Raw genomic sequence first — 15858 nt, 5'->3', positions numbered from 1 at the left:
ATTTTAAATAAATGCAACACTGAGACTGAGATCTTAATCACACAAAGACCCGGAAATTAAAATCACACTGCCAGAACAACCTTATTTAGCTATACTGAGCACATAACTTTTTCTAATCACCAGTATGGTAAAGTCAATACAGTACAGAAAGCTTTATCATAACTCTGGCTTCAGAAAGCTTAAAATATCAACCTTAACATTTTAGTTAGTATGTTTGTACTGTGTTTTATAAAACTGCATTTTGTGGATGTAGGTTAGACATACAAGTATTATTTCCCAACAGTTTTTAGAGTTATGAATGGATTCAAACAAGAAGAGACCTTGAATTGTCTCCTTTTTTTTAGAGGTTCTGAAAATAAGATGAATTGTCAGCCAAATAGTCTAATTATATTTCTTCCTCTAATGCAATAATTTTCACATTGGGAACTAGTGGAAATCCATGATAGTCAGTCAGAAAATCCATAAACTTTGTAACTTTGGGGGAAGTTTTATAATAACGTACAATTTTATTTCTGATATATAATTTAAAGGTACTACCACGCTGTACAAATAATTGAAAGCATAGCCAGTTTTCCCCCGGATTTTGTTATTTGCTACATAGCAAACAGTAATGGTCGGAATGGGCTTCCCAAGCGGCTCAATGGTAGAGTCCACACGCAGTGCAGGAGACACAAGAGATGTGGGCTTCATCTCTGGGTTGGGAAGGCCTCCTAGAGTAGGAAATGGCAACCCACTCCAGTATTCTTGCTTGGAGAATTCCATAGACAGAAGAGACTGGCAGGCTACAGTCCATGAAGTCACAAAAGAGTCGGATATGACTTAGAGACTAAACAAAAGCAACGGTTGGAATAACAGATTCATGTGATTTGTTTCTCTACTAAAGCTACCTGAAAAGTAACGCAGTAATTTTATGAGAAATATTGGAAGTAAAGGAAATGAGCTTTTTTTTTCTGCCTCCTAAGATGATGATCAGTCTTTCACTAGTAGTTTTCACTGAGATGGTATCTGAGCGACCACCTATCACATATATTAGAGCTTTCAGACTGATGGAGGGAAGCTGGAAGCTGCATTAATAATATTTATTTATTCAGTTACAATAACTAGGTCTTAATAAATGCTTGTATCATGGAGCTTTCAATCTAATAGGAATAATACCCAGTAACCAAATAATCAAACAATTATATGAAACTGCAATAGCAATAAGTGAAAAGTATATAAAATGTACCTTGAGTAACTTATCCTAGTACTGAGGTGATAGGCAGCCTCTAAGATGGTCCCTACTTTCCTGGTAATTGTGTCTTTATAAAATCCCCTCCTCTTGCATGTGGGCTGCATTTAGAAACTCACTTCTAACAAATACAATACAGCAGAAATGAGAATGTCACTGTCAAGATTAAGTTATAAAAAGACTATGGCTTCTACCCTCATGGTTTCTCTCTCACTCACTCTTGGGTCGCTGTGAGAGAATAAATGTTTGTCTGCGGGTAGTCGATTATGCAGCAAGAGGTAATTGATACAAGACCCAATGAACAAGAAGCTGACAATAAGAAGGAGAATGAGAAACAGAACAGTCCAAATAGAAGTACTTTTATATGCGGAGAATGTGTATCTGGAGGGAATAGGATCTGAAGAAAGACTGGAGCTAAAAAAAAAAAAAAAGTTTCAGCTTTTGCTATTAATCTAATCTTCCATAATGATTTCAGGATCTTTTTCCTGAGACAAGTGTATTTTCCTACGGAAGGAGAACAGAAAAACAAATGCTTGCCATTTGGGGAATATAAAATGAAATGTCTTTTAAAATGAAAACTATCTCCTTTATGTGTCTCGTAGCTTAATATTTCAATTATCATGATCCTTGCTTCCAAAAAGGAAAGAAACTGAAATGTAAAATAAGAGATTTGGGCTTCCCTTGTGGCTCAGCTGGTAAAGAATCTGCCTGCAATGTGGGAGACCTGGGTTCCATCTCTGGGTTGGGAAGATCAAATAACAATTGGGAAGATCGAATAACAATGTCAAAAACTGATCCCGGTAACACGATACATCTATTTTGTGTTCTTATACTTTAACTTATGAACACTATTTACATTTTAAAATACATTAATTTAGTAGCAGACAACACCTAATTAACTGTTCAGTAAACAAAACATTGAGTAGAAACCCAAAGTTTTAGCAGAGAAAAAAATAGAAAAAAACACCACAATTAGAGTAACAAAATCAACTAGCATTTTGGCTAATGTCAAAATAAATAAATTTCCATTTATTACCTCTGTAATATTGCACAGATTACTCTCTGAAACTCAGTAGCTCTATCTACATTTATGGGAATTTAATATCTGATAGGAATAGGCATTCAGATTCATAAGGAGAAGGATGATTATATCATTGGTAAATGATCCTAGGAGAACTAACTAGCCACTTGGGAAAAAATATGTATAGGAAACAGTGCTAATAAAAACCATATTGCTGGGGCTAATTTTTGTGTATGTGACAATAGTCACAAAGTCTGCATCATTTTAGTAGGACACAGTATTAATAAAAGTCATATTGTTGGGCTAACTTTTTTCAGGCAATTACCATCACACAGTCCAAAACTAGGTAATGAAAACAAACTTGTTCCCTAGTTCATGGTAGATGTTGTACAAATGTGTATCAGTGATCACAAGGGTCAGTGTGTTTGGTGAACAGATAGTGAATATATATACATATCAGATATACAAAGATACAGGCATACCACATTTTACTACACTTCACTTTACTATGCTTTTTATAAATTGCAGGTTTATGGCAACCCTGTGTTGTGAGATGATGGTTAACATTTTTTAGTAATAAAGTATTTTTTAATTAGGGTGTGTACATTTTTTTTTATACATAATGCTATTGTACACTTATACACTACGGTATAGTGTTGTTATTTAGCCTCTAAGTGGGTCCAACTCTTCTGTGACCTCTATGAACTGTAGCCTGCCAGGCTCCTCTGTCCATGGGATTTCCCAGGCAAGAATGTTGGAGTAGGGTGCCATTCCCTTCTTCAGGAGATCTTTCTGACCCAGGGATCAAACCCACAATGCTTATGTCTCCTGCCTTGCTGGTAGATTCTTTACTGATAAGCAAGCAGGGAAGTCACAGTATAGTGTAGATATAACATTTTTCTTTAGACAAAACTTTTACATGCACTGGGAAACCAAAAATTTGTGTGTCTCAGTTTATCGTGATATTCACTTTATTGTGGTGGTCTGGAACCAAACCCACAATATCTCCAAAATATGCTTTATATTCTAGGATATTAATGCTGGTATAGTTTTTAATTCCAAGAAAAAAATAGAAAAAGCCAAAAAGTTGGTCTATAGGGGCCAATTAAATAAGTTATGAAATAATATCCATGAAAGAGCTTTGCAAACTGTAAAATGATGATTATGATATAATTTTTTTGAATGTTTGTCAAATTCAGACATAGTATTAAGTGCTCCATATATATATCCTTTAACTCAATCCTCACAGCAACTCTAGACACCATCTCAGGGGGTTTGGGTAAAATCTCCCAATTTAAAAATATTGGCAGCTAATTCAAAATTTTAAAAGTATTACTTGAGCCAGTCAAAAGTGTCTCTAAGCCAGATCCAGCCCATGGATTGCCACATCACTGTCTTTGATGTGGAAATTAAAGACAAGGCCAAAATAAGAGTCTTGAAACATTTAAAATTAGGGATCTAATGAAGGAAGTAAAGTTAGCAGAAACAATGAAGAAAAGTAGAAGGTAAATGCTGGGTCTTGAAGCCAGGGAAAGAGAAGTTTTCAAGACACGAATAACCAAGGTCAAAAAAATTTTAAAGTAAGGAGTGAGAGGCATTATGATTTGCTAACAAAATCCACAGAGACCATTGAGAGCTGTAAGAGAGTAGTGCTAGTACAGAGGGAATACCAGAACAATTGCAAGGGCCCAAGCAGAAGCAATTGTCAACAACTGTAGACTTACTCTTTCAAGAATTTTGACCCTGAAAGTATCAGAGAGTGAGACAGTAACTTTATCCTTTCATGTCAAATCTCAAAGAGAGAGATGGGGCAATGTCTGAAACTAGAAGGACTGAGTGGGTATTTGAGAAGAGAGGAGAGTACAGCGTATTTGTAGATGGAGGGAGCGCTAGCAGTTACAAGAATGAAGGAGGCTAACTGGCATGCAGGATCCTAGAGGTTGTGGGAGGGGATGAGACAAATGCAAAATGAAGGTTTGCTTTTGAAGAGACTGACGCTTGGTTCCTCAGAGAGAAGCATAAAGGGCAAGAGTGGTTACGGATACCAGAGACATTTTGAGGAAGTTTAGACTGACAAACATTTTCTGAGTATACCTGGACCTCCCGAGTGGTGCAGTGGTAAAGAATCCACCTGCCAATGCAGGAGACACAAGAGATGCAGGTTGGGTCCCTGGGTCAGGAAGATCCCCTGGAGGAGGAAATGGCAACCCACTCCAGTATTCTTGCCTGGGAAATCCCATGGACAGAGGAGCTTGGTGGGCTACAGTCCACGGCATAACAAAGAGTCGGACCCGACTGAGAAACTGAGCAGACACAAACACACAGGTTGACAAACACTTTCTGAGTATGCCTACTCAGTGTCAGGTAGCTGTGCAGAGCTTCAGGAATAGAAGAATGAATAAGGCAAGGTGTTGGCTCTCAGAAACCTTAACATTTGAGGAAGTTAAATTCCACATTGGATGACGGGTAAATCTGAAGGTGAGCAGCCTGTAGAGCTGGGACAACGGGGATAATTTGGGTGATGAAGAAAGACCTGAAATGGTGTTCTGAATCATGGCTCCCACCAGAATCAACTGCAGAGATTTGTGAAAGTCCAGATGCCCTGAAAGTTGCGTTTAAGTAGGCTTGAGATAGCATCACTGCATCTTTAATATTTTAGGCCCTGTGGGTGACTCTGTCTAGAAACTAACTTCAAATTATTGGCTCAGAACAACCTCTAAGTAACATCTAAGAGAGAGTCAGTAAAGGGCAGATACAATAATTTTGGGGGGAGAATGAAAACAACTAGATTTAATTATTTTGAATCTACCACTCACTACTTACTACATGAACTTTTTTTTTCTGAAAGTGTCAATATCACAAAAATAAATCATAAGACCAGATATTCTCAAATTATGTAATAGATAGCTCATGTGTGCTCAGTCATGTTCCACTGTTTTCAACCCCATGGACTGTAGCCTACCAAGCTCCTCTGTCCATGGGATTTTCCAGACAAGAATACCGGAGTGGGTTGCCATTTCCTCCTCCAGGAGATCTTCCCAACCCAGGGATCAAAACTGCATTCCCTGCATTGCAGGCAGATTCATAAACCATAGGAAAAGATGGCATAGTATTCCATGGTACAGTAACAAACTGGCAAGGACAAAGAAAAGAAATCACTAAGCAACTTAAAACTTTATGTGAGAACACCCTTTGAACACACTTAGGCTCCCCTCTGTTGACAGAAAAAAAATCAGATTCTGCTTTCTCCTTCTAGCTGTGATCCTGTCTCCTTTCTTTGCTGCCAAACTTCTAGAATTAGTGATCTGACCCCACAGCCTCCATTTCCTATCCACCCACACCCTTCTCAAGGTTAGCAATCTTGTGGCTCCTACGTCCTTTCATTCAGACCACAATTTTGAAGGTCACCAGGCCCTTTACAGTCAACCTTTAGGCCTTTCTTTAGTGCTTATGCTCCTGGACTGCTTGGCATATTTTGATGCTATTAACTATTTTCCTCTCCTGCAGCCATGAAATGAAAAGATGTTTGCTCTTTGGAAGAAAAGCTATGACAAATCTAGACAGCATATTAAAAAGCAGAGACATTACTTTGCCAACAAAGTTCTGTGTAGCCAAAGCTATGGTTTCTCCAGTAGTCATGTATGGATGCGAGAGTTGGACCATAAAGAAGGCTTAGCACCAAAGAATCGATGCTTTTGAACTGTGGTGTTGGAGAAGACTTTTGAGACTCCCTTGGATAGCAAAGAGATCAAACCAGTCAGTCATAAAGGAAATCAATCCTGAATATTCATTGGAAGGACTAATGCTGAAGCTCCAATACTTTGGCCACCTCATGCGAAGAGTTGACTCATTGGAAAAGACCCTGATGCTGGAAAGGATTGGGGGCAGGAGGAGAAGCGGACAACAGAGGATGAGATGGCTGGATGGCATCACCGACTCAATGGACATGGGTTTGGGTAGACTCCGGGAGTTGGTGATGGATAGGGAGGCCTGGCCTGCTGCGATTCATGGGGTTGCAAAGAGTTGGACACGACTGAGCAAAACTGAACTGATTTAATATCTACCTTTCCTACCAAATTCTAAGCTCTGTGAGAGCAGGATCTATGTATCTGCAGCAGAACATTGTGTCTGACACATGGCAGACACCTCCTTACTTATTGATTGACAGAAAAAATTAGCCCGTGTTGTGAGCCTTGACTTATTTTTCCTAAACAAGAATCTCAATCCTTATGCCACCGTTTCTCTCCACTCAAATGCTTGCTGTTACTTCAAGTATATCATGTCAAAAAATTATGGATTTTCCCACATATACTTGCCACATCTGTTTTGCCCTCTATTTTTTGTTGCTATGGAGGAGTTCCAAGCTCAGTTCATCCACTAAAAAGCTGAGTAATGTCTTTAGTAATTCCTTAAACATTTCTGGGCTTTATTTGCCCATGTATAAAATGAAAGAATTTAATTTGAAGGTTTCTAAAATCCTTCCTCTGAAAGTTCAATACTTCTTAATACTGTCATGCATCCCTTTTATTCCACAAATAAGGAAATTATGGTTTGGGGGGGGTGGCAAGTAAGTTCTTAAAGATGACATAGCTAGTGATTTAAATTATATCTCATTATAGATCTTTAAATCAAATACAGAGATGCATAAGAATCTAGAAAATGGGGGAAATGGGAGTGAGATTTTTTTGAGAAAAATGAAAGGCAACAAAATAGTCAATGCATAGATGAAATTTGGAAAGCAAAAATTCCACCTGATATGAAGAACTGACTCTTTGGAAAAGACCTTGATGCTGGGAAAGACTGAAGGCAGGAGGAGAAGGGGACAATAGAGGATGAGATGGTTGGATGGCATCACCGACTCGATGGACATGAGTTTGATTAAACTCCAAGAGTTGGTGATAGACAAGGAAGCCTGTCATGCTGCAGTCCATGGGGTCACAAAGAGCCAGACACAACTGAGCGACTGAACTGAACTGAACTGAACATTCAATTTCAACATGTAAGACAATACAGCCAACCAAATCAATATCAGTTCATAAAAACACAATGATATTTTAAAAATCACAATGATATTAAAAAGACAGACGAAGAAAGTTCCACTTGGTTTAAGGCCCTGTAAGCTTCAACACAATAACAACCACAAATTCTGGAAAAAATATAAAAGCTATCTGAAGCCACTGGAAAGTAGAAAAAGCAAGATTCTTGAGGGGTATCAATCCTTGAAAGAAGGAAATGTTCCCATATTTACCACTCCTAGACCCAGGAAATGCTGCAGTTAGCAGGACACTGGACAGCTAAAACTCTAAGAGAAAAAAAAATCCACAGTTTTCTGAAGAACAAAAAGATAGATTTCGGGGCAACCTTGGTCTGTTGAAATTGAAAGAGGCAGAAAGGGAGAGTTCAAACTCCTTATATAAACTGTATGCACATCTCTGACTAATCCCAAGCCCCACATGGCAGGGCACACTTAAGCCAACCAACTAAAGGTAAAAGCACTGAGATTTAAAATATTGTCCAAAAGAGAGTTTTTAGTTTGAGTTCCACCAAGGTAAATGTTTTCTGAAAAAAAAATAATCAACAAAGTAATATAACAGAATATAGTCTCTAAGATGTAATATTCACAATCTAAATAAATTTACTCACTGTACAGAGAACCAGGAAATTGTGACCCATTTTTAGGAGGAAAAAAAATAAACATTAAAGGGAGATCAACCTCAAATTGACTCAGATATTGCAATTATCGGACAAGTACCATAAAGTAGAGATTAAACTATTCTCAGTGATATAAAAGAAAATAGGCTCACAATGAATGAAGAAACAGAAAAACCTCACAGAAAGAAAAGAAACAAGTTATAAAATAAATGGAAACTATAAAATCAAAAAATATAAGATGGCCTTAACAGAAGAATAGAAATGAGAGAAGAAATTGTTAGCAAACTTAAAAATACATCTATAGAAGTTATCCAATCTGAAGAGCAGAGAGAAAACAAAATAACTGAAAGAAAAATTTAAAAAACCTATAATAGCCACAAGGGCCTTCAATGAAGTAGCAGAACTTCTAACATAGAAAGCTGGTAGATAAATATTTGGAGAAAATAATGATTAAAAATTTCCCTAAATTTACCGAGAAGCATAAATTTACAGATTCAATAATTTCAGTAATCCTCAGGTAGGGTAAATATAAAAATAACCATACATAGACACATTATAAGTGGTAAGAACTGACAATAAAGAAAAAATCTTGAAAGCAGCCAGAAAAAAACATGACACATTATAGTCAGAAGAACAATGTTTTGAGCGTCTGCCAACTTTTCACCAGAAATGGTGAAACAACATTTTTAAAATGGTGAAAGAAAAAAAAGTCAACCAGAATTCTATATTCAGCAAAAATATGCAAGAGTAAATATGCAAGAATGAAGCATATTCAGATAAAAGGAAACAGAAAACTCCTCGCCAGCAGGACTACGCTACTAGTGAGGATAATAGAAGTTATTTAGGTTGAAGGGAAATAGCACCAGACAGAAACTCAGAAATTCAGGAAGGAATGAAGAATATTTGAAACAGCAGCTATGGTGGAGATAGTATGTGTACCCGGAATCCTATTTTAGGAATGACTTTTTGTTCCTGCTGTTAGGAGCACTGTCAGCAGACGGCCTTCACTTCTCACACCTTCAGAAATCATCTCAGTTATCCCAAGCAAAGTCAGACTTTTCCCAGAGCAGTCCATATCTGTTGACCGATTTGGAGGTATAAGGCCCATAAGACATTCTGATTCAATGCAGAGCCCCTCCGGAGCCGCTCTAACTCCAGAAATCCACATGCGGTCAGATGAGAGTGTCGTGGTTGGGATTGCTAGACTTCTCCCTCTGCTATCTTGCCCTATTTTCCAGCTGCTGCTTCCGAGAGTCCTCACTAATAAACTTTCTCTGCTCAAAACTCAACTTTTAAAGTTTATAACTGTTAAAAAAAAAAGTAATGGTTTGATTCTTAGGAGCAATTAGCATCACACAGTCCCAAGTCATTTTGTAGCCACAAATCTGCTCCCTAATCCTATTTAGGAATTTTCAAATCTGTGTTGATGACAAGGGGAGGAAGCAAAAGTATATCCATGGTTACTGCATCTTAATCACTGTACAGATTGATTTTTTCAGATACAGCAGAAAACCAAATGACAACCGAGTTATTTTATTAACTAGCACCATTAACTGAAATACTCATGACTTTGTTGGAAGGGAATTTACCTACTGTGGAATTCTCTGATTTCTTCCCATTTCCTTATTTCTATCCTCAACCTATTATGATCTCTACATACAACTTCTCATCTTAGTCTGCAATTTCAGAAGAGCTTCTGTCCTCTTATTTAAAGTGAAGCATTTCATCTATACTACAGAGTGTCTCCTTCCCCACCTCTTCTCAGATCTTATTCTCTGTTACAAAGAAGAAGAAATAATTATCATTCCTAGGACCCAAATCCAAAAATCTCTAGAGTTTAGTCTGTCTGTTATTTTTATCTCAATGTGTAAGCTTTTTGTGGGATCCTCCACCTTGAATAATTCATGAAGCTTGGATTGTGCTATACTTCCAAGTACCAATAGAGATTTTCATCCTGTGTACTTGCCATCTCTAGGTTGGATTTAACATCTTCCTCTGCCAAGAAACTTCCCTTATTCGCCACCAATGACTCTCAGTGATACCATGGACCTTCCTAAAATGGAAACTCAAGGGTAAGAACCCTTGTCCCTGCATCAAAATAAAGCTTTACCAAGTTCCACTCCCACTCAATAAGATACTGCTGCCACATTTTTTCCAAAATATTATTTTATCATATTATTTCCCCCAAAAGTTACAGTTTCCAAGTTCTTTTGTTTACTGATTAAGGATGCCTGAAATGCAGCCTTATTTCCTGAGATCATGTAACAATCTCTGTTATATCAAGCTACAGTTCTTTCTCTCCCTGAACCACCCGCCTTTGATCATGCTGCACACCTGCTCCTCCCAATTCCTGTCTCTCTTTCCCCATCTATCCAAACCTATCATTCAAGACCCTTCTCCTCCAGAAAGCCTTCAATAACTCCAACACCATTTCAAGATTGACTGATTTAAAATGTTCTCCATGTATTTCATTTTAGCTTGATCTCTCTAATATAGATGGCAAATAATTTTTAGGCCCTATTCCCTCTCTCCCTCTCTCTCTCTCTCACACACACACTATATATATATATATATATATATATATATATATATATATATATATATGGAATCAGTAACCTCTAATCAGATTGACAAAGAGAAGACACAAATTATCAGTATGAGGGGCAAAACAAGAGATTCTGCAGATGCCAAAAGGATTTGTTGTTGTTGTTCAGTCACTCAGTCATTTCCAACTTTTTGCAACCCCATGGACTGCAGCATGCCAGGCTTCCCTTCCTTCACTATATCCTGGAGGTTGCTCAAACTCATGTCCATTGAATTGATGATGCCAACCATCTCACCCTCTATCGGCCTCTTCTCCTTCTGCCTTCATCTTTCACAGCCTCAGGGTCTTTTCTAATGAGTCAGCTCTTTGCATCAGGTGGCCAAAGTATCCAGGTTTCTCAAGAGGCACGTAAGGTGGTCTGATATTCCCATCTCTTTAAGAATTTTCCAGTTTGTTGTCATCCACACAGTCAAAGGCTTTAGCATAGTCAAGGAAGCAGATGTTTTTCTGGAATTCCCTTGCTTTCTCTATGGTCCAACAGATATTGGCAATTTGATCTTTGTTTCCTCTGCCTTTTCTAAACCCGACTTGTATGTCTGGAAGTTCTCAGGTCATATACTACTGAAGCCTAGTTTGAAGGATTTTGAGCATAACCTTATTAACATGCAAAATGAGCTCAACTGTATGGTAGTTTGAACATTCTTTGGCACTGCCTTTCTTTGGGATTGGAATGAAAACTGACCTTTTCCAGTCCTGTGGCCACTGCTGAGTATTCCAAATTTGCTGACATATTGAGAGCAGCACTTTAACAGCATCATCTTTTAGGATTTGAAATAGCTCAACTGGAATTCCATCACCTCCACTATCTTTGTTCATAGTAATGCTTCCTAAGGCCACTTGACTTCTTCACACTCAGGATGTCTGGGTCTAGGTGAATGACCACACTATCATGGTTATCTGGGTCATTAAGACCTTTTTTGTGCAGTTCTTTTTTGTGTGTATTCTTGCCACCTCTTTTTACTATCTTCTGCTTCTGTTAGGTCCTTACCGTTTCTGTCCTTCATTGTGCCCATCATTGCATGAAATGTTCCCTTGATGTCTCCAATTTTCTTGAAGAGATCTCTAGTTTTTCCCATTCTATTATTTTCTTCTATTTCTTTGCATTGTTCAACTAAGAAGTTCTTCTTATCTCTCCTTGCTGTTCTCTGGAACTCTGCATTCAGTTGGGTATATCTTTCCCTTTCTCCCTTGCTTTTCATTTCTCTTCTTTTCTCAGCTATTTGTAAAGCCTCCTCAGACAACCACTTTGCCTTTTTTGCATTTCTTTTTTCCTTGGAATGGTTTCAGTCACTGACTCCTGTACAGTGTTATGAACCTCTGTCCATAGTTCTTCAGGCACTGTCCACCAGACCTAATCCCTTGAATCTATTCATCACCTCCACTGTACAATCATAAGGGATTTGATTTAGGTCATACCTGAATGACCTAGTAGTTTTCCCTACTTTCTTCAATTTAAGCCTGAATTTTGCAATAAGGAGCTGGTGTTCTGAGCCATAGTCAGCCCCAGGTCTTGTTTTTGCTGACTGTATAGAGCTTTTCCATCTTTGGCTACAAAGAGTACAACCAATCTGATTTCGGTATTGACCAGTTATTAATTGCTTAAGCATGGATGTTTAGAGGATCCCACACCTAAAAATTGCTATAATGTGTAAATTCATAGCTATTACAAATTAGAAAAGGAAGAGAAGACTGAAGTCAATGAGGACAAACACCTTCTTTTTCACATTACTTTTAATCTCTTTTTCCTTCTTTTGCAAACCTGCTGAAGCTGCCACTCAGCCCTGCCTTGATTTTTATCTCCTCTTGAGACTGCCTGCCCCCTACTGGAAGCTAATAATAAATGGCTAAAATTAGCCCAAAGAAGAAAAAAAATGGAGGATTTCTTTCCAATAACTCATAATCTCAATATTAGTGACTTTTGTAAAAGAAAAGAGTTATTTTGATGGGGACATCAAAATATAATTTGAACATAAGAAAAAAATCTGGAAGACAATAGTATAAAATGAAAAGAAAGACATGGCCTGGGGTAAAAGCAGTTTGAGGGAAGGAGACTAGATATAGGGCTAGAGAGCTTTTCTCTGCAATGGATGATTAACATTGTTTTTCTTTTTCCCTCTCAGGCACTTTCTTAATAAATCTTATCCATCAGCTACCACATTACTTGAATTTACAAGCAAATAAGTAAACAAAAAAGTAAATAATTTTTTTTTAATGGCGTGTTTTACAGTGAAGTCATTAGCTCTCTTTCTCCTTTGTGAGTTTGTCTAATAAAGTGAGTAATTTCTGTTTGGCAGTATTAATAACAAAACAGTATTAGTAATAAAGATATAAACTCATGCCCCAAGGGCTTTGCATATCATCATTCTGAATTATTTCATGGTGAATTTATCACGTCAAATCACTGCACAAAATGTAATTTGCTTTTCCATATCTTTCTCTTAAATATTCTGATAACATCATAATTATAGAAGCACAGATTTCAGAGATTTGATATTGGTAGTATTTCCTAGCTGTGGTTAGAAATAGTTTTAAAATCCAAACCTCTAAACACTCAAATTCAAAATTATTGATTATGTTTTAATTGTGATTTTTTTTTTCTTTTACCCCAAAGGTACATTGCAGCTTAACATAAATAAGTCATTGTCTAGCTGACATTCCCTGCCAAGTTGGGTCTTGTACAGGTTTCTATAAAAACTTTCTACAACAAGATCTCAACTACTGAAAGATTCAGATCATTTGATTTTTTTAAAATGAGTCAATACTCCATTCAGTTTATAACTAAGTGTTGTCTTAATGGTGCTTGTTAGTGAGAAGCATAAAGACTAAGTATTGAGGAAAACTGCCTATTCAGATGTTTAGTGATGCTTACAAACGTATATTAGTACTAGGTATGACTGTCATATACCAGTAGTATAAACTTGGACAAATTTCACCTCTCTATACCTCAGTTTCTACCTTTGTAAGGTGGAGAAATGTCTTCTATGCCTACTTCGCCGGGTTACTGTGCCGATCAAAGGACAAAAATTATGTGAAAGCACTCCATAGAAAAGCTCAGTAATATAGCATAGTTACTTTACGTGTGCTCACCTAAATGAGGAAAAGCAGATGTTTTGCTGGAAGACAGGCAGTATTTTAAAATCATTTACATGAGAAAAAATAACTTTTTTTCTTTGAATTACTAAACTATGAAATTTAAAACCAAACGTTTTCTTGCAGCTGCTCCCATCAACTAAAAGTGAAACCTGAAAACTCCCTCCTACATCAACTCCTACCAACCCTCTGTAGTGAAACCAGGACACCCCCACAACAGCCCCAATTTCTCCACAACTCTTTCAGGAGCCTAGATGTTGAAGAGTGTGTCTTCTAATCCAGAAAGAGTCTCTGACAGCCCACACATATTAAAATCAATACAGACCTACATCAGAGACACAACACCAAACTTCTGAATGTGTTATATTTTTAAAAGTGCCTGGTCATCGAAAGTTACAAGAGAGCAATAAACTTTCCTAATTTATACTGTTAACAATACGGACATAAATAGATTGGGATTATTAAGTTGTTTAAGAAGAGGAGACGAAAATAATTCCGCTTTCCTCAAATGACTTGGATTGCTACTAGAAAGTAATTTATTCTGCCTCACCCTAAAAAGGAGGAGGGGGAAAGAGGAAGTAGGCAGTGGGGTAAAGTATAGATATCCGTATAGTGTAGTAGGATACAAAATAAAATAAGCAAGACAAAGGGGAAAATAAGAATAATAAAGTGAAGTAAATCTAGGAGGAAACCCTCCCCTCCCCCATAACTCTGATTGTATTTGCTGTGCTCTGCCCCCATAAGAAAGGCAAAGAAAGCTCAGGAAAAGTTGCGTCCAGGTTTCTCACCTGTCGTTCTCCTGACCCTCCCAAAGAAAATTCAAACTCACCTGCAACTAAGAAGAGAGTCAAAATTAGTCGTAGCTGAAGATCAGAAGTTATCCAAGGGCAGGGCATTTCTGTTTCCTTATTTTCTGCCCTTCACGCAGCACTGTTCCTCCACACAGGTGTAAAAGGAGCTGTGGACATGGTGAGGTTCTGTCTGATGGACTGTTCCGTACTGGATCTTCTTAGCCCATTAGCAGCATAGCACTTCTTTCCTCCTAGCCCCTTCCTTCAACTCTATGTGTTTCAGCCAGATTAGTAACTTGGAACAGAAGAAACTTCTCTGGAACTTGACACAGCAATAGATTTCCTGTATGAAGCACTGAAGCAAAGACAGAGGAAGCGGATTGATTGAGTTATCTTTCAGCTCATTGGTCCTCCTCTCACTTCTGCTATACACAGATAAACTCTACAGTAAGGCACTGAATGTGCCCAAGACAAAATGATTGGTCTAAACATGGTTTAAAAGGTAAAACAAGATATTTATCTATATTTGGCCCATCCCTGTAAATTTCCCAGTCATCGTAACTTTTAAAAGTTATCTCCAGGTTGAAGAGGTGTATAGTCTTAGTAACCAAGCTTGAAATAAAAGATTTTTGCTTGAAAATTCTTGTGTGATTTTGGGAGTCACACACAACTCTAGAAGCATCATAAATGTATTACTTTCCTATTACTACTGTAATAGATTACCACAAACTGAGTGGCTTAAAACAACACAAATTAATCACCTTACAGTTCTAGATGTCTGAAGTTCAAAAGAGATCCTATAGAGCTAATATCTAGGTATTGGCAAGGCTGCATTCTTTCTAGACACCTGAGAGAATCTGTTCTTTGCCTAGGGGCCACTTAAACTTGGAGTCTCATGGCTGCATAATTCCCACCACTGTTCTTTGTTACATCTTCTCTGATGGTAACTCTCCTGCCTCCCTCTTATAGAGACCTTTGTGATTATATTGGACCCTCCAGGTAATCCAGAATCACCTCCCCATCTCAAAATCCTTAACCACATCTGCAAAGTCCCATTTCCTGTGTAAGGCTACACATTTACAAGTTTCAGAGGTTAGGACATGGATATCTTGTGGTGGTGGTTTAGTCATGAAGTCACGTCCAACTCTTGCGACCCCATGGACTGTAGCCAGCCAGGCTTCTCTGTCCATGGGATTTTCCAGGCAAGAATACTGGAGTGGATTGCCATTTCCTTCTCCAGGGGATCTTCCCGACTCGGGAATCGAACCCAGGTCTCCTGCAATGGAGGCAGATTCTTTAGCAACTAAGCTATGAGGGATATCTTATAGGGGAGCATTATTCTATCACAATTTGGTACTTATTTCCATTCACTTTCATGTTTGAAGAGCTAGAATGTGTCATATGAATCAAACTACAAATAAATACCCATCTTTAGTTGCCACACATCTGAAATTTAGATTTGCCAAAAAAA

General features: G+C 37.8%; 2 protein-coding genes across 3 annotated transcripts in view; one reads left to right on the top strand and one right to left on the bottom strand.

Annotated features, from left to right (window-relative positions):
- Positions 1 to 14741, bottom strand: part of LOC145539003 (cell surface glycoprotein CD200 receptor 1-like) — a 41896-nt gene extending 27155 nt beyond the window's left edge. Inside the window, exon 1 of the mRNA XM_081572232.1 lies at positions 14426 to 14741. Within this exon, the coding sequence (XP_081428358.1) occupies positions 14426 to 14492 (67 nt within the window). The 5' untranslated portion in view covers positions 14493 to 14741. The remainder of the gene's footprint in view (positions 1 to 14425) is intronic.
- Positions 1 to 15027, top strand: part of LOC145539006 (uncharacterized) — a 207820-nt gene extending 192793 nt beyond the window's left edge. Inside the window, exons 5-6 of one of the 2 annotated variants that reach the window (XR_014077495.1) lie at positions 12627 to 12699; positions 13723 to 15027. Coding sequence is in view for 1 of the 2 variants with exons in the window: in XM_081572246.1 (XP_081428372.1) it covers positions 12627 to 12638 (12 nt within the window). In the remaining variant the exon portion in view is untranslated. Of the gene's footprint in view, positions 1 to 12626; positions 12700 to 13722 lie in introns of those variants that run through there. The other variant, XM_081572246.1, reaches the window with a different exon arrangement.
- The last annotated feature ends 831 nt before the right edge of the window (positions 15028 to 15858 follow it).

Source organism: Giraffa tippelskirchi, chromosome 2 (assembly GCF_054371585.1).
Source record: "Giraffa tippelskirchi isolate mGirTip1 chromosome 2, T2T-mGirTip1v1.2.pri, whole genome shotgun sequence".
Classification (NCBI taxonomy): Eukaryota; Metazoa; Chordata; class Mammalia; order Artiodactyla; family Giraffidae; genus Giraffa; species Giraffa tippelskirchi.
The sequence above is the reverse complement of the archived record's forward strand: the minus strand, read 5'-3'. Positions and strand labels throughout refer to the sequence as shown.